Consider the following 24,490-nt stretch of genomic DNA (forward strand, 5'->3'; position numbering starts at 1 on the left):
GTATCACTTGTACCAGCTGTCAACTGGCACTGTCCATCTCTGCCTATTGCTGCATTGTTTTATCAGCGCTTGCCTTCTCGCATTTATTGCGCCCGTACTTTAAAGATTAAACCCTATTATCAAGTGCTCGCCAACTCACCAGCAACGAGTTTTTTGTCAGCAGTTTCATATGCCTCTGTATTCCTTCATTATAAAGGGAACAACAATGGAAGCAGAGAACGTTTTCCTTTAACGTCCTGTAAGTGTGCATGTGCTCTTTACCCATCTGACCTGGCCTTAAAATCAGCGTTTTGTTTGAGCAGTTCCTCAAATCACGCATCGCCTTTTTTTCCCACAGAACAATGAGCAACACTTCCCTTTTCACAGTGTGATGAGCCCATCCAAAACCTAGAAGTGATAGCGGTCAAGCTCTTTTCCGGCCAGTTCACGAACAGTAGCATGACCGAAATTCATTCTGTGGTTCTCCCAACAAACGTTTTTAAAGCGCAGAGCACTTTAGGCGCTCGCCTTGTAGTCGTAGCTCACTCGCTAGACCCAAGTAGAGTAACAGGGCGTTGCGCTGTAGCGCTGTCGTCGCTGCGTACCCCAGAGGCTCATGAAAGCCAAGCGGTTTATATAGCCATAAGTGTTCGAAACTCGTGAACCGTTGGCACTTGTCCTACATCTACCCGTTGTTTAGCCCAAAGAAAACTATAGGTACATCTGAGGTGAAATATACGTAATTAACCGGCAGCGCCCGCGTTCATTCAGTTAGGAATGCCCGTTGGGTTGGTTTTTATGATAGTAAGCGAAAAAAGCGGCCGCGCAAGAAGAAAATGGCGCGTTCGAAATGCCGCCGAAAGGCTCCAGCCTCACAAGAAAAAAATTACGCGTTCGAAATGACGCAAAGCTCCTCCACCATACAAAATTTAAGCAAGCACAAAAACAACAGAAAACTCCTGCTGGCGCAGTTTCAGGCGGGGGGCGCACGAGCACTGCGAAGGCGGGAAATCAACTGAATTGCATGGGGTGGTAGCAGTTAGCGGACAACGGCGGTACAGACCTATATGGGGAATCACTGCTCTGCACTTCCGACAGCTTTCACATTGAGTGGAATGGCTTTAATTTTTCATCCACTTTACAGCTCCGATTTTCTGGCACCCGCTTCGTAGGGTATTGGTTAAACAGGAAAATGTAGTCGATGATGAACGCCGAACACGCCAGTTGAGAGGCGTCGCGGTTGTTCCCCGTATAAATGTAACCATGAACAGATTCATTACAGCTCACTCAATCGAGCAATATTGTGGAAGTTACATGCAGAGTCCCCTAAATTTGTCTTTGTTTGCATGATAAATTATACATTACTTATTAGGAATTTTTTTTTCAATTTCATACCTCATTGAATGCCACAATTAATTATAGGTTGCCCGGGTTGCTGGGATTTTCGAGACCTTCCTTTGGTTCGAAATGCCTAGTCTGGATATTTTAGGTGACGTGTAGCTTCATATGCATATTCTCAAAATACCCTATCTGGTTTTCCGAATGAGCCAATGATATCATTTCATGTAAATGCTATAAAGCACTGCCCCCATGCAATATATTGTGTTCATTATCATGCGTAATGGTAGATTCTTTGGTTATTATTCCCTATGACTTCTGTTCACGTTTTGATAGGTGATAACCTTTAATAATTAAGACATGAGAGTAGGGTACAGGATACATGTGACAGCCGGCTCCATGGCGGGCGGGCACCGACCCCCCTAGGGCTGTCCCTGAACGTCCACTTAACACAGGGTAGGGGGCGCTGGCAGACGGCCACAACATCTCCCCCTTTAAGTATAGCCATAACGGCGCGGTGGACGGATCAGTCTCCCAGATCGCGACCTTGTGCCAGGTCCAGCTGCTTGCGGAGATGGTGGTGCCAAGGGAGCCGCGTTGCTGGGTGTGTCGGTGAGTGTGTCACGCGGGGGAGGCAAGCTGTCAACGGAGACTTGATCTTCCTCGGCACTCTCACGACGATCGACAACCAAGAACTTAGCGTTTCGGCGAACGGTGCCCTGGTCCGTGCCAATGATGTAGGAGCGGGGCGCATCCGCCTTCGCAAGCACTGTTCCAGTGCGTTTCAGGTCCTTGATCCAAACCTTCTGGGCAGGTTGAAACTCCGGTCGCTCCCTGGTAGCATGCCTTCTGTTGTAGTTTAACTCTTGACGACTTCTGGCTTTGTGCTCTGAAGCCTTGAGGGCTGCTGCGTCTGCAACTGAAGGCTTCAGCAGTTCTGGTGCCAAAGGGATGTGCGTTCGCAGCCGACGGCTGAACAACAGCTCGGCCGGGCTGTACCCGTTGTCCAGTGGTGTTGCTCGATACGCCAAGAGAGCCCTGTACGGATCCGATGCCTTCGTTATTTTCTTTTTGGCGATCTTGACCGCAGCTTCAGCACAGCCATTGCTTTGTGCATACTTAGGGCTTGAAGTGATGTGTCGAAAGCCCCAGTCTTTGGCAAAAGCCAGAAACTCCGAACGGAACTGCGGCCCGTTGTCCGTGACCACTTCCTCAGGAATGCCATGCCTTGCAAAGATAGACTTTGTCTTCTGGATGACAGTTTCGGGTCTCTGGTTTTCCAGTAGTGCTATCTCAATGTAGCGCGAGTAATAGTCCGTCACACACAGGTACCACTTCCCGTTGGCATAGAACAAGTCCATGGCTAACCTTTGCCACGGTCTGTCTGGGAAGGGGGTGGTCATGAGCGGGTGGACTGGAGTTAGTCTTTGCTCCATGCAGCTGACACACTTCTCCACGGTGTCAGCAATGTCTCTCGCTATACCTGGCCACCAGCAGGACAGTTTGGCTCGCCTTTTGCACTTCGTGATGCCTTCATGCCCGTCGTGGAGAGAACCGAGCACAGAAGCTCTTAGGGCTGCAGGTATGAAGTAGCGCTGGCCTCTCATGATGATTCCGTCATGTAGTGTAAGTTCATCCTTGAACTGCCAGTATGGCAAACACTCCTGCCGCACTTGGGACTTCACCTTCGGCCAGGCTGTTTGAAGGTAGTCCACGATGGCTTTGGAAACGAGGTCTCCACCTTGTGCCTTCGCAAGAGTCTGTAAGCTCACGTCGGGGACGTGCACATGACAGATGAGGGCTTGCTCGAACTCTCTAACCTCGTCAGCAAGGTCTGTGCTTCCATGTGCTGCAAGTGGCTGCCGGGATAATGCATCAGCAACAACCAGGTCCTTGCCTGGTACGTGCTGCATCGTATAGTCGTATCGCATCATCCTAAGACGCAGGCGTTGCAGTCTTGGTGTGAGGTCATCCATTGGCTTCCGAGTGAACAGAGGGATGAGAGGCTTGTGATCAGTTTCAATATGAAACTTCAAACCAAGAAGATAGTCCTTGAACTTGTCCGATGCCCATGTGATGGCGAGGGCCTCCTTTTCGATCTGGGAGTAGCCCTTCTCTGCCTCTGTCAACGATTTTGAAGCGTAGGCAACGGCTCGCAGGCTCTTGTCTTCCTGACGCTGCAGAAGAACAGCACCCAGCCCGTAGCTGGACGCGTCTGCAGACAAGACCGTCTCCTTTGTAGGGTGGTAGAGAGCAAGCAGTGGTTGCGATGTGAGAGAAGCTTTAAGATCTTCGAATGCACGTTGCTGAGCGCTGTCTCAGCTGAATGGGACGTCCTTGTGCAGTAGGTCTCTCAGAGGAGCTGCCTTGACAGCTAGATTTGGTATGAACCGTGCGACAAAGTTCACCATGCCCAAGAATCTCTTTAGTTCGGTCACGTCTGTTGGAGGAGGCATGTTAACGATGGTCGCAATCTTGTCTGGGTCTGGAGTCACGCCATCTTTGTTGATCACATGGCCCAAGAACTGGACGGTTTCCTGAGCGAACACACACTTGTCACGGTTCAGTGTAAGTCCCTTCTGTTTTAGTCTGTCCAGGACTTCAAGGAGACGACTGTCATGCTCGGTTTTCGTCCTGCCCCACACGAGAATGTCGTCGATGAGGCACGCCACTCCCTCCTGGCCTTCTAAAAGCTGATGAACCATTCTCTGAAAATGTTCAGGAGCCGAAGAAATGCCAAAGGGAAGGCGGTTGAACTTGAACCGACCAAATGGAGTGATGAATGTTGTGAGCAGCGTTGATTCGGGATGCAGTTCCACTTGGTAGAACCCCCCCGAGTATGCATCGAGACGAGAGAAGTACTTGGCTTGTCCCAAGGTAGCCAAAATCGGCTCTACGCTAGGGATTGGGTGATACTCTCGTTGTATGCTCTTGTTCAGCGCTGTGTAGTCTACACATATGCGCACTTCACCGTTCTTCTTTGGCACGACCACAATTGGCGAGCACCAGTCTGTTGGCTCACTCACTCTGGTGATGACTCCTTCCTTTTCCATCTTCTGGAGTTGGCACTCAACTGGCTTTAGCAGGGGAACTGGTACGCGTCTTGGGGATGCAACTGCCACGGGCTCTGCCTCTGGCTTCAGCTTGATTTTGTACGCGCAAGGCGCTTTCCCCAAGCCCTGAAATAGTTCTGGGTACTCGCTGACTGGGTCTAGACACTGCGTAGAACAGGCTCCGTTTACTCGTTGCAAGATGCCAAAGCTCTCTATCAGGTCTAGCCCAAGGAGTGGTTCGTCCAGGCCCCTTGTGACGTGCAGGTCTGCTGTGACACTCGTTCCCTTGTATGAGACTGTCGCATTCAGGACTCCAACGATGTCTAGACGCTGCTTTGCTGGTCCAAAAATGAGCTTGTCGGGTTTGAGAAGAGTGATCTGCTTTTCCAGCCTTGATAGCAGACCTGTTGGCACAACCGTGACGTCTGCCCCTGTATCCAGACGAAAGTCAACACTGTGACCGTTGACGGCAACTGAAACTTTCCACGGTTTCTTTTTCATCGTAGCGTTGACTGTTCCGGCAAAGAACTGTTCATCATTTGTTTGCGTGCTCTCACGTTGCTGGATGATCTGTCGTAGTCGCTTGGCTTTGCAGACCGATGCAAAATGACCCTGCTTGCCGCACTTGTGACACTGGGCTTTCGAAGCAGGGCACTGTTGCCTGGGATGCTGTACTGCGTTGCCACACCAGTAGCAGGGTTGTTTCAGCGCTGGCTCAGTCCCCTGTTTTGGCGGACCTCCCTGCTTGGGTTTTCTTCCCTTGTGTGACTTCACTTTCAGGCTATCCACGTAGGCCGCTTCGGCAGATGAAGGGTCGACCGGCTGCTTCAGGTTTTCTTGCTGCCGACCGACGGTTTCTGTTTGCTTAGTCAACAATACTGCCCTCTCGAGCGTGAGATCACCTTCCATCTGGAGTTTCGTAGACAGCTTCTTGTCCCGGACCCCGACTACGATCCGATCCCTGAGCAGCTCTTTGAGGTTCCCATAGTCACAGGTTTCAACTAGCGCGTACAGCGCAGTTATGAATTCCGCCGCCGATTCTCCCTCACGCTGTGAGCGTCTGTTGAATACAGCGCGCTCGTAAACGACGTTTCTTTTTACGATGAAAAACGCCTCGAACGCAGCCAACACGTCGGCGTAGGACTCTTGCTTGTCGGCCGGGATGGGGAGAGTGGGGAAAATTTCCTCAGCCTTTGGACCCATTAAGTAGACGAGAGAGTTTACTTGCGCATCTTCCGGCTTGCCGTTGAGTCCCGATGCGGTGCGGAACCGTTCCCAACGCCTCTTCCATGTCGTCCAATGCTCCGGTAGGAACGTGAAAGGCTCCGGCGGTGAAATCTGGTACGGCGACGGCGTTGGCGGCACTGGGCGAGTAGCCGGGGAAGCCCCGTCCATTGTTTCGATGCGCGGGCGGCGCAGGCCTAGCGACGACGCTTGACGAAGACGCCGAACTTCTGATGAGTCCGGGTTTCCAGCGGCTGGCCTGGCGAAGTTTGCGTGCGGGTACTAGTCCTCAACTTCTGACACCATGTTCACGTTTTGATAGGTGATAACCTTTAATAATTAAGACATGAGAGTAGGGTACAGGATACATGTGACAGCCGGCTCCATGGCGGGCGGGCACCGACCCCCCTAGGGCTGTCCCTGAACGTCCACTTAACACAGGGTAGGGGGCGCTGGCAGACGGCCACAACAACTTCATTTAATTCTAGCTTTTCCTCCTGCTTCAGTATCTTTTCTGCATGTATCTGAAGTTCATTTCTTGCTGACTTTAAATTTTCGCTTGTAGTTTTGCACTTCTCTCGGTCATGATAGTAACACTATCCGTGTCCTGTCTCAACAACCAAAACTGATGCAAATCCTGCACTTTCCAGTGAGCTGTGCAGCGCCTAGAAACCCGCCAGTGCGAGGCGGTGCAGTTTCCTTGTCTGACAACAAAAGAAGTGCGGTTGCGAAATGCGGGAAAGAGACTCGAGGAGTATTGTCACAGGGCATGGCAATTGCACGGAGACCAATGCCAGAATAGACCGCAGAAACCGAGCTCGGTTATAAGACTTGCAGCGTCCAATCACGGGGTGCCTCATTGCGAAGCGAATGACTTTGCTGGCGTAAGAAAAATAAAGAAGGCGCTGACCGGAAGCGTTAGCTTGGTTTACAGCCTTAAGTGCTTAGGCAGGGCGAACGGTAGCTTTTACGTTGGCGATAATAGGCTTAGTCAAAGCCGAGCAGAAATGATCAACAGGGCGAAAGTTCTCACGATAGAAAAGGCAATACTATTGCTGCGGTAGCGTATATCAGGTAAGCGAAACCCGTGATGCTTTTTCGCGCTGTCGCCAATTGAGCGGTGGAAAAAACCTTTATAGAATATATTTTTCGCAGCTGGTCTCAATGAACGGTATTCGAAATATACTCGCTGTTTCTCCCCTGTGCAGTTTCGTGATGTCATTGCTGATGTCAAGAGGGCTTCCGACACGGATTCTTTCTTGCTCCGATGGTTACGGGGTGAGTATTAAAGTGAAAACAAAATATAACCACGCTACTTGTTAATACATGTCAGGTTCAGCAGTATGTTAATGCTATCATTGTAGACTTGATTTGTGATCGTTCGACCAAGTGCTCTGGCTGGTGTTAATATACCTGTGCTTACAAAGCTCTGCTTTAGCGGCCGCCACATACAGCTGAGCAATACCGATCTTTGAGGATATGCTGAAAACAGTTTGCTGTAAACAGATACCTTCATTCCTCACAAAAGTCCAGAGTGAAACCTTAAAACGTAAATGGCATAGCTTTGTAAGCAGTCAGTGCAGACGTAACAAGCGAATGGGATATATGTGTACACTCCTACAAACACGTGTCTTTCTTCGCGGCAACAGAAGCTTCCTAGGATCAGCGGGCATGAATGCACCCGGCTTCGTGTACATGCCAATGAAATAAAGCATAGTTCAGGTGATATAGAGGGAGTATTGTTACAATAGAGCACATTTTCGTGCATTTAGGTCGTCGCACACACTAAGGGGAAGCAGCCTGTTACGTAAAGAAAAAAAGGGAGATGTTTGTCAAGATGTCGCTGCCTGACGCTCCGATTGAGGGCCACTGGTCATCCCAAGCATATATCGGTGCAGTTACCAAAGGCAAGGCAACATTGGTGCCTCCTATGACCAGCAAGACAATGGAGCACCGGAGAAGTGAACACACGTGTTTCAGCGCTTACCTTACGCTGCAAATGAAACGAGTTCTGTTGAGAAAGTCGACTAAGAAGACCGCCGAAAATATGAACAAACTATGATATTTGATGTTTCCTATCAGTTATATATTTGACGCCGAAAAGACTTAACATCTTCCCTTCAAACCTTTGACAAAAATGGCATTGCCAGTGATAAGCGTTGTTTTTACGCAGAATATTGCACCGAAACTGCGAGATACTGTTCTGGCCAGGAAGCCTTGCGCTCACGAATTTACATGTTGTGAATGTCTTTTACAAAATAACAGCACAGCCTTTGCAAAACAGCAATTTCCCACCCTGGTATGGTATTCGGCTGAAAGCTGACGTACTTAACGTCCTAAAGGGGCCGTAAATAGACTGATGTATGTATGTATAAATAAATAAATAAATAAATAAATAAATAAATAAATAAATAAATAAATAAATAAATAAATAAATAAATAAACAAACAAATAAATAAATAAATAAATAAATAAATAAATAAATAAATAAATAAATAAATAAATAAAACAATCAATCAATCATATTTGAGTAATTCTGCAGGGACACGGTGTTTTTGAAAATTCCGTCAGTTGGAAAAACGCTGCCTACATATGACAAGGCGAGGTCATCGAAATCAAGGAAAGAAGGTTACGTTCCGTTCCATGTTTGGAATATTATCCTTCACAATTGCACCTCGTCTTTTGTGCCTCATCCGTTGGCAACGTCAGCTAGTGATGTGAAGCGTCGAATGTACGAAGTCGTTTCTCGTTCGCCTCTCTAAGCCCACGAGTGTACTTCCGCTGACGCGCTGGACGCGCTGACTAGCGTCTTGAGAGTGAAATAACCCCTCAGCTATACCGCAATAACTGTGCGTAGATGATATACACTGCACGAGGCAAGATCTAGAAGCAGAAACGCCTGCATTATTCTTTTTTTTTGTGGGTGTTGATGAGTACACGGGTTCATACTTTGCTTGGTTTGACGTTACACTAAGTTATACTAAATTAGCCGCTTTTACAGCAACAGTTTTCTGCTGAGCTATCACAGCAACCGATGCTACACGCTGACACCTTCCAAGCTGAAAGCTGGGTGATGCGCGAAAGACGGGTACACCGAAATTAACCAAAGCTGGACGTAGGTCGTGCGCGGTAGGAATGGTAACAGGAAAACAATCCAAATACCGGTTTCGCGCCTGCACGCATACTCTTGAAAATTTTAGCACGTGCTTGCATTTTACCGCGGCATGACCCCGTAGTTTCAGCGGCATTGTATGATTTCCATTGCCACGACAGCGAAAAACAGACACCAAGTCTTTCCGAATAAAGTTAGCGTGGATGTGGAGGTTGAAACAGCCTAAGTATATCATGCGTAAAGAGAAAACCAGGGGCTGGGCGAACTTTACTCCATGCTTCCACGCCACCCGCAGCACTTGTACACCTGCCTAACGTGAAACAGAGGAAAGTTTGTTTGCGCAGCGACATTCTTTATTCCCAAGTGCGGATCGTTGGACACCTGTGACAGCCTTTTTACCTTTTTTTGAATTGGATTCACTGGATGAGTACGGTACTCATAGATGCTTCTCTTTATTTGTTTCTCTTCGGATGCTTTGTTGACACAGGACTCGCCTAGCCGCAACAATTTCGGAAAATTTTCTTGAAGGGAGAGGCGGCCAATGTTTGTTGCATATAGGCTCTCTATCCCAAATAGAAGGGCATCACTTTTAGCACCCTACACCACTATTGCTCTGATTAGAGGGCTTCCGAACGATAAAATTTTAGATCTACCAGTTTTGCGTGTGCTGCCAAAACGAATGATTGCCACCATAACAGTGAGCCGCACGGCAACGTACTTTACACTGTACTTGAGATAAAAAGAGGTATTTAAAAACTTCTTCCCAGCTAAAATAATTCCAAATGTAGTCCTTCGTATTCATTTATGTGGTTTTTGAATGGCTCATTGAAACTGAGGGAGGTGTTTGCACATGAACGGTAGGGCCACGTTTAGCCGCTACACGGCGCCACCTTTGCGACTTAAGAACGTTTAGGTGTAAATTAAAATTAAATCCGCCCACCTAATTAGAAACGCCCTGTGGTTGCTCCACTGTGTAAAAAGATGGCTTTCGTAGGAGCTGTAGCTCCCCCACTCCACAAAAAGCGATTGGCTGTCTCCTTAAGGCAAAAATATTTCTTGTTGAGCGTCATACCATTAAGCAGGGCAGCAATAAAAAATCCCGGGCCATCTCCACTTACGTAAAACAGGAAGAGGGGCGAAGCATGCAGAGTATAGGTGTATTCTTTGCGCCTTGGCGTTTTTGCCCTCGGAGATGAAACTGCTGTGGGGTAGGGGTATACAGTTTTGCTGTGAAAGTCTCGTGTCTTTGAAGCACTAAGCATTAATGCGCGAGGCGTTGGAAAACGAGTGTCCCGGAGTGTTTTTTGAGTATCCGTTTTCGTCCACGGAGATGAAACCTTCTGGCGCGGGGAGTTAGAAACCGAGTGTCCCAGTGTGCTCTTTTAGTTGCGTTGCGTTTTAGTGCGGGGCGTTGGAAGACGATTGCCCCGTGTTTTAGTGTCGTTAGTACATAAGACGACGATGACAGGAGACGCCGACAGCGCGAGCCCCTAAGGGGATTTGCCCCTAAAATTATCGCAATAAAAACTAGTATAGTAGCAGTCTTTATAATTCCTGCTGGGGCTTAGATTGTTTTTCCAAGTCTGTCCAGCGTCAACAAGGAAAGAGAAAGGCAGAAATACAACCACGCTCCAGCGTAGTTTTGGAATCCTTCATGCGTGGAAAGAGAAAATGGGCAAAAACGGGCAAGGAAAAAAAGGGAAGACGAAGGTTGGAACAGAACGTACAGAAGAATGACCGAGCATCACAGGTTCCAGTTCAGTGGTTGTCACTAAACAAGCCCATCGTTCTCCCTTGCCCTTACTTCACCTTTGTAGCTTTCTGTAATAATTACGGAAAAGGCGAGTGACTTTATATGTTTTCCTCAGAAAATGACTGCCTAGAGCAGGTACCACAAAGGTGGTACCACAAAGAACAAGCTTTATGCTCCAAGAAGCATGTCAACCGCTACCAGATTGTGCTAGCCATGTCGTATACAATATTCCCTTGGACTGCAACAAGGTGTACATTAGTCAAACTCGACGGTGCTTCGAAGATCATGCCAGGGAGCACCGGCTGGCTGTTAGCAGCAACATTGGCCGGGACGTAACAAACCACAGTAAGCGCTGCTGCATCAAGCCACACATAGATCACACGACCTTTTTGGGGAAAGCAAGATACAAAACTGAAAGGGAGATTACCGAGGCGTACTTCATAAAAAGAGCATGGGATGAATGCGTTAGCATGCCGTCACTAGCACTATATTTCCAGCAGATGCATCTCCTAATTGATGGCATTTCGAATATGCGCTTGTCATCATGCTTCCATGACGGTGTCCATCAGTAATTGACGCGCTTTGCTTCGTACATATTTCATTGCATGTCTCTGCTGTCATATTTTACGTGTGAGCTGGTGTTAGCAATCTTTACTTTTTCCACTATGTCTTCACATTATCTGTACTCTGGTTCTGGATATAAATGAGTGCGGTTTTGATACGAATAAACCGTTGTAAGTTGACGCCTGTATATGTCTTGTGTCTGCTTCGGTCTTGGTCTGTTTATCGCCCTATTGTTTTTTTTACTGCAACCTTGATCATTTTTAACTGTGTGAGGAAGCGGTGAAGGCTTCCAGAGATACAAGATGTTGTATGGGTTGGCGCTGACCACGGGAATAATTTCGTCGGAACCGGAACCAATTGAAAAGCAAACCATAGGCGTGCACAACACTGCTATGGGAGCCCCGCTCGACTTGCAGTATCAGAGCTACTTAACGCCCACACACTGAGACTTGCCTGACACTCCCTTCAGGTAAATCGCAGCATAATTAAAGGGCCAGAAACATAACACGTGGCTGGGCGCACAGTTTGGTTGTCGTACGCCTCATTGTGGCCATGTTTGGCTGTCCTGAATTCTGCACGACGGTGGAAGCACCGCCTCACACAGAAGCGATGATAGCATATGGCTACAGTACGCGAGATGGGTGCTAAGTAAAGAACAACAATACATTAGTGGAGTAATCCCCGCAGCGATAATTTTGTGAAAGGGGCTAAAAAATGTTACGAGCCGGTGCGACCAGGTGAAAAATTCAGCGACCTTGATATAAAGAGTAGTAAGCTTCAGGGCCAAGCGCGCCTGCGCACGGAGAACAGCAGCCTTCGATGGTTTCAGCAACCGAGGCACTCACGCGGAAGCATTCTAAGGCTGAACGACGGCCATCGGGACTTTCTGCGGAGTGCGGTGCTCGTTAAAGAGCGAAGGGAGACTTTTTGACCACAAAGAGGCAGTGCCGTACAAGCGGCCTTGGTCTACGGAAAAACCAGGGACCACCAATATGTCTGAGCCGGCATAAAAACCCTCCCCGTCAACCCCCAAACACATATACAACAAGGGCTTAGATGAAAAGTCAGGCGACAACGAACAGCAATACAGTCCATGCCGCCACAAATAAAGGTGAAGGGCTGGGTGAACAGCGGCCCCGTAAGAAGTTACGAGGTCTTGGAAGCCGTGCTCTGTAGAGTGAGCGGCTCCTCGCCTGTCCCGGTCACGAAGGATCTGGGTGGTCTCACCGGGTCCCCCGCTGAGGGCATGCGCGTATCACTGAGGTTAGGGGCTTTCGGGAGGGGCAGAACTCCACACGTCCACTAAACCATGTTACATGACAAGAAGACATCAGAAGGAAACAATGCACATGAAATGATGATTTAATTGTACACGTTCTCTTCACGCATGCTCGGGAATATCACTGCGCGCCGCTGTTCATTGTGTTCTTTAACCATACACAGTAATACCCCTATTATACGTCTTTCTAGAGGCCTTGGAAAAGCATCGCAAAAGGCGGGATTCGTAAAATCCGAATAGAAACAACTATGCCTGCAAATATACTTTCGCGCGATTGATTTCCATGAAACTTCAATGTCAACTACAAACTAATGCTTTGCAGGGCTTCGAAAGCCAATCACTAAAAAAATGCAAATGCGAAAGGAATAATGCAGTGCAGGTACCAATCATGCTGCTTTGTACCAATCATGCTGCTTTGGCGGGAATCGCGGCAGACCACTGCCGCGATTCCCGCCAGCCTGTAGGAAACATGGAACACAAGATCACGACAAGCACATCTGGAATACTAAAACAGTCAGCGTAAACTTGCTGGCGATTCACTGCTGAGTGCGACAAATGAACGCCTGCACACTGCCCCGGCGACCTCTTCACAAAAGAAGATGGCAGCAGGAGAGGGGAAAAGGTATTGTGCAGAGGAGTACGCGGCTGCTGGAGGGGAGAGAAACAAAAGGCGAGACGGAGAAGAAAGTTACGCCGGAGTGAACCGATTGAGCAGGCTCGAGGCCCGCAGAATCGGCCCGCGGCACTTTGATTTCGTCCGCCGACTGGCCGCGCGCTTCCTGTGGGTCGTCGGATAACGAGGGTCAGGCGTGAAATCGCGTCGGATAATCGAGGCTTTCAATGCATTGTTCCTACGGGAACTTTGCCGGCACCTGGCTTGTCCGTCGTAAAACACGGGTTGTCGTAAAACCTGGGTACATATAACCGGAGTTCGACTGTATGTGATGTGCAACGGTATGTCATTGTAATTGCACGTAGATGTTCTTATCTTTGGTGTAATACGCATGTCGGACCACGCATCCAGCGCGGGACTTCGACGTCACCAAAGCGGAGCGCATGTACCGTCACGTAAGTAGGTATCTCTACTTCGAGTTGTATGCGCATTCGGGTGGGTTTGTGTGCGCTGCAAAGTTACAGTCTCAAAGCTTCCCGGTGAACGGTTGCGTCGTCTCGATGCTTGTACTTCTGAACGCTTAAGGTGTGCGCGTTGGAAGCTGTTGGGCAGAGTACATGTAGACGATTGAATTAATTGTTTTAAATCCCAGGTGGACGCTAATTGCACGGATGATAACGCCCGTGCTCGGAGGACGATGACAAATAACGGTGGAGGGCCGGAATGAGGATGTCTATCGAGCGGTCGAGCGGTGCGAGAGTATTGCGGCTGTCCGATTCCGTATGTGTTCACGGGCAGTAACGCTTGCACCTGCAAGGCCGGAAAACATCATTGCGGAACATAGACCAGCCAGGGCTCGCCGGGGCGCCTGCAGCGACACTAGCTCATTCTAGACACAGCCACAGTCTCCGCCATGTCGATGGTGCATTACCAGCTGATCAAGCTGGTTTGACTGAAAGAGCCAAGGGGTCAACCCCACGCACCAAAGTCAGCAGACTCTCCAGCCACGGAGCTGAGATCTGGCGTGGAATGCCTAGACGGAAAATAATGTGGTATTTTCGGTGCGCAAAGGCTTCTTGGGAAATAGCCCCAGAACATCCGCCAGTAAATAGTAATAGCATGGCGCCTTACGTCTGCAAATTAAGAACAAACAAATAAGTTATATGGGTGAATTTAACTTCGTACTTCTTATCATAGTGCACATGTAGTGAGTCAGAGCTTCACAGTTAATAAGAGTCTCTAAAACAAAAGCAAAAACGCGTCGCACGATGTGCTATCTATAAATTGGTGCATCATTGTGAAGGCAACTTTATGGGACTGGGTGTATATCGCTCCAAAAGAATACGGGAGGAACATGGCGCTCCCTAAAAATACAAGAGCGCTTATATTTTCCCTGGTAAAACGTCCTCTCAGCAATGTGTTTCTATATTATTAGCGCCGACTATAACGGCCAGAAAGAATGCTAAGGTTTTAAAAGTCAGTCTCGAAAACTGCTTCTTTTCATATATGGAACTCCAGTGCTACGGTCCGCTCGAAACTTAACATGCTCTGCAGATTTACACATTGTACAGAAACCGTCAGATTATTAGGAATAACAACAAAGTGGCAATAATAGGCATGGATATAAATATATGGAGGAAGTTAAACTTTCACGCTTAAGGGTGAAACGATGTAGTGCTGTTTGGTGCCGTTCATATCGCTTTATCATTTGCCTGTCGGGCTCTAGAGTTATGCGGTAACGTAATTATGATGAGACAACACTCTATTGGTTCCCAGTGCGACCTTAGTCTTCTGACACAACATCGCAGTTATGAAAACGGTGAAAATGTCTCGCTCCTGCTCGCACGCACTGTTTCGTCTGCGCCTTAGACTCCCGGTTGTTTCAGTGAGCGCCGCAAGGTGGCACCACGTGGTGTTCTGCTCGCTGATTTTGCGCCCTTTGTCGACGCTCCCGGTGACTCCGGCTTTTCTAGTAAATAGGGCCCTTCATGCTACGCGTTAAGAATTTCACCAATTTATGTTCGCCCTCGAACAAGTGCAATCTTATAAGTATGTCGGTGTCACCCTGTGCAATGACCTTAGCTGGCACCTGCCCATTACAAACATTATATCACCTGCAAAAGACTTCATAGGTCCACGCAACTTCCGCCCAGCCCTAAAATGTGATGCTGCAAGCGTACAAGTCTCGTATCTGGTCTAAATTGGAAAATGCGTCTGTTCTCTGTAGACCACACCAAACATACCTAATCTAGTCACCCGAGGCGGTTCAAGACCGTGCTTTTAGGTTTATCCATTCCTCGTATTCGTAGAATACTAGTGTATCACCCCTAAATAAAGACACGGCTTTTTTTAAACCTAGCCCTCTCCGCCACCCCTACATTATTCCACCAGCCTGCACACCCACCGCACTGGTCATCCCCTTCAAGTTGCCCGACCACGTATTAAAACGACCACTTTTCTGTGACCTTCTTTATACGAACTACAAACTACTGCAATGACATTACTCATGAAGTCGTCACCAGATCTAGGCAAAACAGCGCAAAAAAAAAGACAAAGACAGAGACAGATCCACGACAAGGACTGCCATATCCTGCCCATCAACATGTTTGGAACAACTTTCTACTTATCTCTCATAATGAAAACTAGCGGCAATAAAAAGAATTTTTATTTTGTTAATCCACCCCTTATGTTAACCCCCTCGAGGGTTCTTTAAGGAAATAAAGTGGTGTGTTGAATAACCAATAATTAACCACTGCGGCGACGACCGGAGGTTCAAGTGTTAGTTGTTGCCACCAGTTTTCCGGGAAGTCCACCTAATTTTCGCATTTAGCTAGGCCACTAATACAATAAGTACAAGTGAGACTGAACAATTGTAATGTCACCATGAACTTGCCCCTGGCCCTCGACGCATTTTGAATCTATATTTGTGTCACTGCGGCTGTTTTCAACCCCCTTACAATGTAAGACTCGTGCACCGGTAATGGTAACCGGCACGTGCAAAGTCTGTCATATGCAGCCTTAACCAGGGTGTCTTCTTATTTTGTGCGGTTCGCAGAACCTCGAATGGCGCAAAGAAAACAAAGTGGACGAAATCCTCGCCAGCTACGAATTTCCCGAGGTGAGCTTACGCTTCTTAAATGCATATGCCTACTTGTTCTACGCGGAACGAAATTCAAGAATTTTGTTTGCACAGGTCGGCAATATATTAACCTGATTTAAATTGGTTGAATAACTCAGTTGGAGGATCGGAATTGAAAATGTGTTTTTAATCTTCACTCTTTGAATCAATAACAATGACCCTTGGATCTTAAGAGTTGAAACACTTTTACAAAGTTAGGTAGCCAGTAGTATATTACAGCCCGGGTTACCATACCAAAACATTTCAGTGTATTTTATAATGAAAACAGGATTGGTCTAATGTTGAACGGTGAAATTGTTCACACTGATAGACGTTTATCTAGCACGAATGGGCCAGTGACGACGACAACGCGTTGACGCGAAAAACGTGAAGTGAATATTTGCCACTCTACATTTATTGAGAAAAAACAACTACCGAAAAGGGGCTTACATCAATTGGAAGTAAAATGGTAAAATAAAACACTGCTCTGTGGGGTGAAATCTTTATTACGTAACCTGGGTGGTGAAATCTTTGTTACTGTCGGAATGGTCCTCGACCAAGCGGAGACTGCTGGTCTGCTCAAAAACTGGCATGCGAACATCCTCAAACGCAAGAAACGCGCACTTACCGCACGCCCTCCCTTCCAGCACATGTAGCAATAATCCTACCAGTCAGCCGTTTTCTTGGAGAAGAACCGTCGTTGCCCGGTTTCGGAAGTCCGCTTAATGGCGCCCGGCACTCATAATCGTGACAGTGTAAATGAACAGCCTCTCAAAGCGCAATCGTTTCTCCTGTTCTGTTCCCATTTCCTGAGCGCGGCGGTCATATGGCTGCGGCCAGCGTTGTATGGCGACGCTGTTCCCCTCTGGACCCTCGGCCAGTGCGATGTTTTCACGTAGCACGCAAAAAACGAACGATACAGGGTTCTTTTAGCAAAGTTTATAGTGGTCAAGTTGTGCTCCGCAATAAACTAAGTGAAAACACAAGCGTCGAGGAAGCAGTCAACAAGTAACGCGCACAGACGAACGTCGACCAGTCGAACGCCTCTCCAAACATTTATACCAAGTTTTCCCTTTTTTGAAAAAAAAATACATCAAGAAACAGTCTAGCACAGTTACCGCAACGCTACGACCTTTTTTGTCAAACAGTTTTTCAATGCGGCATACAAAACAATTAGGAAACACACACACCGTTGAAATGCAGGGTAAGAGAGCCGATTATGGTCATGTGTGCTGGTAAATATGAATAAAGGGGCGAAAGAGGGGACGGCCGGACGTGGAGCATGTGGGCTGGAAGACCAGCGCCATCTGGTCACCACGGTCGAGGAGAAGGCCAGACTCAGCGTTGTCCTCGACTTGGGACCCCACCCCACGCAGGGCTGCGCGTTCGGATGAAAGGGCTTTCCCATTTTAGTTACCTTACAATGACCACCTCCGACCGCTAGAACCGGTTGTTAAGTTCAGATGAGGACCTTCTAAGGTACTTAGAAAGGAGATAACTCTTTCAGCTTTAGGCAAAGCCTTTGGATGTAGGGTTGAACGTGCCGAGGCAACTCAGGCGATGAGGCGCGCCGTAGTGGAGGACTCCGGATTAATTTTTATCGCTGGGGATCTTCAACGTGCGCCGAAATGTCGAACACACGGGTGTTTTTGCTTTTTGCCTCTATCAGAAAAGCGGCCGCCACGGCCAGGAACCCAACCCGCGTTCTCGTGCTCAGCAGCACAACGGCTCAGCAACTGAACCACTGCGGCGTGTGAGGCTCAGCCTTTACAAATTACTGTCACCTTCAGCAGAAAAACAGTTTTTCAAAATACATTAATAGAATAAGTACGGCAGGCTACCGCGTCAATATTATCCTCTTGGTCGTGCAGACATTGGTAAGATTGGTAAAAAGGAAATAGGAGAGTTGAAGTGACACAGTCTCCATTGCAATGAAAATACCCTGTTGTCATTCCGTGCAAGTACCTGCTCACGCATCACACACACGAAACAAAAATACGTGGCAAAAAGGTACACTATTGATTTGGGTTCGTCTGGTCTAAGCAAATGAGGAAAATATGTAGCAATTGGGTCTGGCGCAGCTTGCACAAGTGGGGAAATACTGGAGTAACACCACAGCTGGGGGTTTCGAGAACGTTGACGAGCTCTTTCTTCAGTTCGCCTATGCTGCCGTCTTGGTCCGGACTCGCTGGATGGGCGGGTTGCGTAGTCAGTCGCGCGCGTCGGCCTCAATTGTGGCCAATCAACATCTCAACTGCCGCTCTGAGACCATGAATTTCGGTGGTAATTCGCGCCGAGTTCGATATATCAGATTTAAACTTCGTGATAAGAAATACCTCTCGCTGTATTTTCGTAACTTATTCCTTTTTGTTCGCTATATAGCATAATTTGTTCTACCCGGGTTCATTATAATCGGGTTTGACTACATAAACACTAGGCTGTCAGAACACTGGTGATTTCTGCACGGGAATCCCCACACTCATTTGGCAGAACCCTAGCATGTGCAACCATGTGCTCGTTTTTGAAGATGCCTCAGTGCTCTCAAAACACAGGGATCCAACAACTAGTCAAATAATAGAGGCATACAATATAGACCGGTATGCAGACCACTGCGCTGAATAGCGTTGCACGACTGAGAATTTGGCTATTTCAACGACAACCCTGTATAGCCATGTCGATGAATAGATTACTCCTGCGTGTACGTGCCAGTAATTATGTTCGTTTTGTTCTGATTTAGGGCCACGTGGGTGACTGAAATATGCATATAAGCTGTCGTCTTCAAAAAAAATTAGTAGACGTTGCAGCACTCTCCAGTCCGCAATTCCCTCTTGCCGCTTTTTTTTTGCGCACTGATAAATATCGATGAATATTTGCCCAACTCACAGTTCTTTTGATAAGTGATCCGCTCTAAATTCATATCCAAGTGATGACATCTATAAGCTTGAGGTCGAAATCATGTTTTTGTCGACGGGCGACTTCGTTGCAACCGAATTCATAAACCGCACACACCGGTACACTTGTTATTCAACGCGGCCCTCTGTGTGGCTTATCGGGCTCACACTATACGTCATACATTACGTCCCCACGGTTTGAAGGGCAACGAAAACACGCGTACGGTAAACACAGAGCGAACCGGACAGGCCCCAAGAAGCCGGTAAAAAAGGGTAGTAACCCATACACAGATGATAACAACAATACAAATGTTCAAGGCGCGTTTTTAGGAAAGCCCATTTCGCATCTGTACTGTGCAATCGAGTTATCCCTAACACAATCACATACTCGCTTTCTGATAAAGTATGCTTTAGCTGACTCCTTGCTCTTGTTCGGCATTTTGATTTCATTGAACCGCGGTTGAAAACCGCAGGCATGACAGTGAGTAGGCAAATGTGCTCCCTTACCTTTTCCAGTCGACAATGCAGGTTCCCTGGCTCTCTCGTTGACGCAACGGCCCGTTTCGTCGATGTAATACCGCCCGCAAGATAGCGGGATTTCGTAAACAGCACATCGACATAGCGATTTCAGTGTTTTTTCCCACATGCCTTCTTCCTGCTCTCACCCGGTATGCGCGGGCACAGGCGCGCAAGTTTACACGGGGCAGAAACTGCAAGGGTGATCTGGTATATCTCGGCGACCTTTTCCATGCTGTGTGACACTGTGTGCTTGTACAGAAGGACATCCGTTTTTCAGCGAAGCCCCAAACATCTACCAACGTTACCTCTATCCCCCCAATGGTTTTTCTCTGTGGGCAAAACCTCCAAGTCGCCAAGGCCTAAGACGCAGCGCATATGCTCCACGCTCATCAGGCATACATAACGAACCCAGAACCGCATTATGGATGATAAGGCGCCTGTTAACAATGGGACCCCCCACCCACCATGTGTTCCTGGTAAAGGTTATGTTTGCAAATTATCTTTGAAGCCCAGGCAGAACTAGTGTCACTAAATAGGGCAGTTCTTGCCCAAGACGCCGACCGCGTGGCTCAGGCCAGGCAGACCCAGCATTAGCTGCCAGAGAAGCCCAGCGTAGAGGCAATAGATAAGGCATTATATTACCGCTACTGAGGCACGCAACTCAGCAACGGCGCTCGTTTTGGCGTTTATCAGTGTCGCGAGATGGCCGGATCTACTGCCACGCCGTTAACTTCAAACGGGTCTTTTGTTAACAACGCTACCGAAGATGCAGCAAAACGGCATCTTTGGACACACTTCTGCTGTTGAAATGCTGTTGCACGCGTTATCCTTCATTCGCATTCGGAACGTTCATTCGCGCCCAGTCGAGGGGCAGGGAAAAGAAGCTAAGCCTACTAGAGTAGACCGACTAAAACGCATAAACAACAAAATGGCGACGCCCATGAACCGTCTCAGTGTAAACAAATGTCACGTAATGCTTACTGACCAGTGATCATGGAGGCGGCACGGAGCAATAGGAGGCGAGTTCCGATACTCTGTACCCTTATCTAGTACCCTTTGTACCATTCTACCCTTCTGTCTACCCTTTTCTAGCCGACCGCAGAAGACAGCCCACCGACACGACGAGAAACGTTTCATACCCTCCCCCTTCACCATTTATAGTGGTTTGTGGTGTAGTGTAGACTGCATGTTCTGTGCACGCGTCGTTAAATTAAAATAAAGCCGCACGCATATATTCTTCCTGCAAGACCAGTTCTAAATGAGAAGATCGAGGCACACTCTGCAAATATCTGATAGCGGCTTTGCTGAACATCCACTTTCGCAGGGTGGTATGGTGACTAATTGTTTTTGCAGGGTGACATGCCTTTGGCCTTCTTCTCTCCATTCCCTTTTTTGAGCAACGTCTTTGCCACAATCACGACGCCTGACCTGTTTACTCCGTGTACACCATTTCTTTTTTTCGTTTGCGTTTTAAACAATGAGAACTACTTACAAACTAACGCAGCAGGGAGTTTCACTCATGCATTACGCCGCACGTCAAAAGAGATACATAGTTGCGACGCGGGAGGCGACAAGCGCTTGCTTTGGACATATGCGTTTGCGTTTGTTTTTTTCCCTTTCACTCGCACTTGACTCTCTCTCGCTTTTTAGGGGAAAGTTTCCGTTCCGACGCAAGATTTGTCTTTGAAAGCTGGCGTTCCCTGACTTTACTGCACTGCATTTCACGAGATTTTGTGGCTCCTACGCGCGCACGTAGGCGCCATAAAATCTCGAATCCATAGAAACTTCAATTAAAAGCCAGTCCCTCTAATATCACATGGCGTGGTCATTACAAAACACAAGTAATATTTTAGGTCAGAAGCCGCCGCGATGGCACTGAAAGCTTATGAAATATGGTGCAGACAAGAAAAGTGGACCCAAAAAGTAAATGCATCGCAAGGAGTGAATAAAACTGTGGTGATCGCTAACGGCATCAAGGCAAGGCTAAAACGAGCTTCCTGTTGGTGGGGCTTGTCAGACTTTCCATCAACCATTCTGGGAATATCTGGGATTCATTCCTTTCACTCCTCCCTTGGGTTTATTACTTCGGAGACTGCATGCTCTGTGCACGCGTGGCAAAATTAAAATAATGCAGCCCGCATATATTCTTCCTGTAAGACCAGTTCTGCGTTAGAAGGTCGAGGCAGACTGCAAATATTTAATATCGAATTCTTCGAAGTTGTCTCATCGTCTGCATGGTGTTGGCCATGCGGGCTGTGGCTAACAACGTAGCACCGCAACTACAGGACACCGAGGTGCGTGGAAGGCCGCACGCCGTTTTTTCTTGTCGTGTAGAGAGTACTAAGGAGTCACCAGGCTATTTTTTGTGTTCTATGGGGCAACACAGGGTGGGGGCAACATCTGTGAAGGCCACAATCTGAAGCACGCCGCGCACAAATGCAGACAAGGCGAAGTGCTAGCATATGTCATAACATGACATCGTACTAGTGGTGTTCCACCCGCGGGGCGCCACGGAATGTCGTCTGGGCCAATATTGCAAAGAGCTATATTGGCTTATCACAAACGCCTTCGTGTCAAACTTAAAACGGCGTTGTCACGAGTAACGGGAAACATATACCGAATTCAACATCCGATAACCACCTCGCTAAAACAAACGCTCTACTATTCTCTTTTTTATTCCAGACTGAGTTATGGCATATTAATATTGGGAAACACGACGGCCTATAACTACAATAGCTTGATTATTTTGCTGAAAAAATGCTTCGCATATGTGAGAACTACCAAGAAAACAAACAAAATTGAAGGATAGACGCACTTTTTGTAAAGCATAACATGCTTAAAGCTGATCAAATCTGTTACTTCAAACTCTTACAACACATTCATAAAAACCGCCTACATAATGTACTGACCGCGAAATCTAGCACATAGCCAACAACACATTTATAAAAACCGCCTACATAACGTACTGACCGCGAAATCTAGCACATAGCCAATACGCAAGCCCTTAATTCCACCACTTACGATTCGCACTAAGTATGGTAAACAGACCATTCCTTATCAAGCTACAAAAATATTGAATTGCAGTGACGTGAAAATAAATTTCCTGAGACCATTTGCCCCTCCAAACGCGAATGCAGAAAATGTGTCTTCTGTAATGGTACATCATTCTGTTCACTGCGAAGTTGTTTCTTGTGGAATGTTGTTTCTTTAATATTTTCGAAGCACAAGAACGTTGCATTGTATGTTTGAATATGCAGCTTATATTTATGATACATTAGTCATGGTGTAAACATATTCACTGAACTCATTGTTGGGAATACATGTCTATCCCCTTCTGTACACTGCCCGCCCGGTGAACTCTGTGCGATGGATGCTTACCTAATGTTTGCTATGATATTACGTTACACCTATAGAACACCCCTGAAAGGCTTCATCTATGTACGTCGATATGTTGTAGTAGTATTGTGCTTCATTTTTTTAATACATGAGGCGGTGTTATGTGTTTTACTCTTTTGTTATGTTGAATTTCAGTTATTATGTTGTACTTCCTATTTCGCTTTGCTGAGAGCCAGCTGTTTCAATCTATATCCTTTGTGTGAAACTATGAAACCTGAAAAATGGCCTGGCTCGTCAGGCAATGCGCGCCTCTAGCCTCAGCTGCCTCTAAAAGCTGTCTAAGGAAAATAAAAGAGAAAAAAAAATGTGTGCACTGCGGTAACATGAATGACGGCAATGATCGACGTTCATTATGTCGCGTGGCGGTGAGTTCTCTCACAATGTCCAGTTACTTTTAAAGTGGCCGCGTAAGTGACCGCCTCCGCTTTACTGTTTCAGCTGGTTAAGGAGAATTTTCCTGGGGGGATGGTGCAACCCTGCAAAGATGGCCGTCCAATGTGGATTATTCCAGCTGGTATTGACTTCAAAGGTAATTCCCTGCAGATTTCCCCATCTTTATGCGTGCGGAACATAGAAAAAAGAAAGGGCCCATCTCCCCGCGAGGGGGACTCGAGTAAATGCGTCGCATAGGGGGTTGGTGTATTGCGTTAACGTTTAGTGTTTGGGGAGTTGGTGGTAGTGAATTCGTTGAATCAGCAGCTTCTTGAAGTAGTTTGAATGAGTCAAGGATATAAGGCGCGTTCGTAGCCTTTCATTCTGTGACGGTTTTGTGGCGCAGTGGGAAGAACACCATGTAACTCGCGTTCCACCCACAGGTAGTGAATGCGTTGTATCAGCAGCTTCTTAACGTAGTTTGAATGAGTCAAGGATATAAGGCGTGTTCGTAGCCTTCCATTCTGTGTCGGCTTTGTGGCGCAGTGGGTAGAGAACCATGTACCTTGCGTTAAGCCCGCAGGGTCGTGGGATCGAGACCAGGCGCCGGTAAGTATTATCTTTTTATATAGTGTAGGGGGAGGGGTGCGGACCTGTTGCTGAGAGCGAGGAGGGTAGCGTGATGCGGGAGAGGAGGAGTAGGGGAGAAGGCGCACCTGGAACGGCTGTTGCGGACGCCGAGGCACGCCGACAACGCCGGGTGACATTGTGAGTTAAAGAAATGCTCTGCATTTAAAATTGCACACAGGCTGCCGAGCGATCGGCAGCTACCTTTGGGCACTTGGCAAGGTAGGTTTGCTGGCAGAGTGCGCCTTCGGTTTGTGGTAGGTTTCTTGTGGGTTTGTATGTTTATTGACAGAGGGCGCCTCCTTGCTTCGACTGCTGTCACCTTCAAGGTTCAGTAGAATCTCGATAAACGGAAATCGCTTAAACGGATCGCCGCTTAAACGGAACAGTTGCCTGGAATTTGGTTGGTTTTGTATTCAGATAACGTAAAAAAACTCTCGGTAATCGGAACTAAAATTTCCGCACCACCGTGTAAACGCAACCAGCAATGGAACTTCTTGTGAAATCCACTGGCATGAGAATCAGCTTTTAACGGTTCCCGCTGTTTCGTTCTTGTTTTTTTTTCTTCCTCCATGCTTTCTTAGCCTTGTTGGCCTCGTAAGCCTCGTCTTGTAAATGGTTAGCCGTGTTAGCGCAACGAATGCAACATCGC

At 47.5% G+C, this 24,490-nt stretch overlaps 1 protein-coding gene across 1 annotated transcript in view; it reads left to right on the top strand.

Moving 5' to 3' along the window:
* LOC144180676 (SEC14-like protein 2) overlaps positions 1–24,490 on the top strand; it is a 100,515-nt gene that overhangs the window by 5,671 nt on the left and 70,354 nt on the right. The window contains exons 2-5 of the mRNA XM_077708972.1: positions 6,803–6,872; positions 13,327–13,370; positions 15,971–16,033; positions 23,278–23,368. Of these exons, the coding sequence (XP_077565098.1) occupies positions 6,803–6,872; positions 13,327–13,370; positions 15,971–16,033; positions 23,278–23,368 (268 nt within the window). The remainder of the gene's footprint in view (positions 1–6,802; positions 6,873–13,326; positions 13,371–15,970; positions 16,034–23,277; positions 23,369–24,490) is intronic.

The sequence above is a fragment of the Haemaphysalis longicornis genome, unplaced genomic scaffold, assembly GCF_048455015.1.
Source record: "Haemaphysalis longicornis isolate Haplotype H1 unplaced genomic scaffold, Haemaphysalis longicornis Haplotype H1 scaffold_4, whole genome shotgun sequence".
NCBI classification, from domain to species: domain Eukaryota; kingdom Metazoa; phylum Arthropoda; class Arachnida; order Ixodida; family Ixodidae; genus Haemaphysalis; species Haemaphysalis longicornis.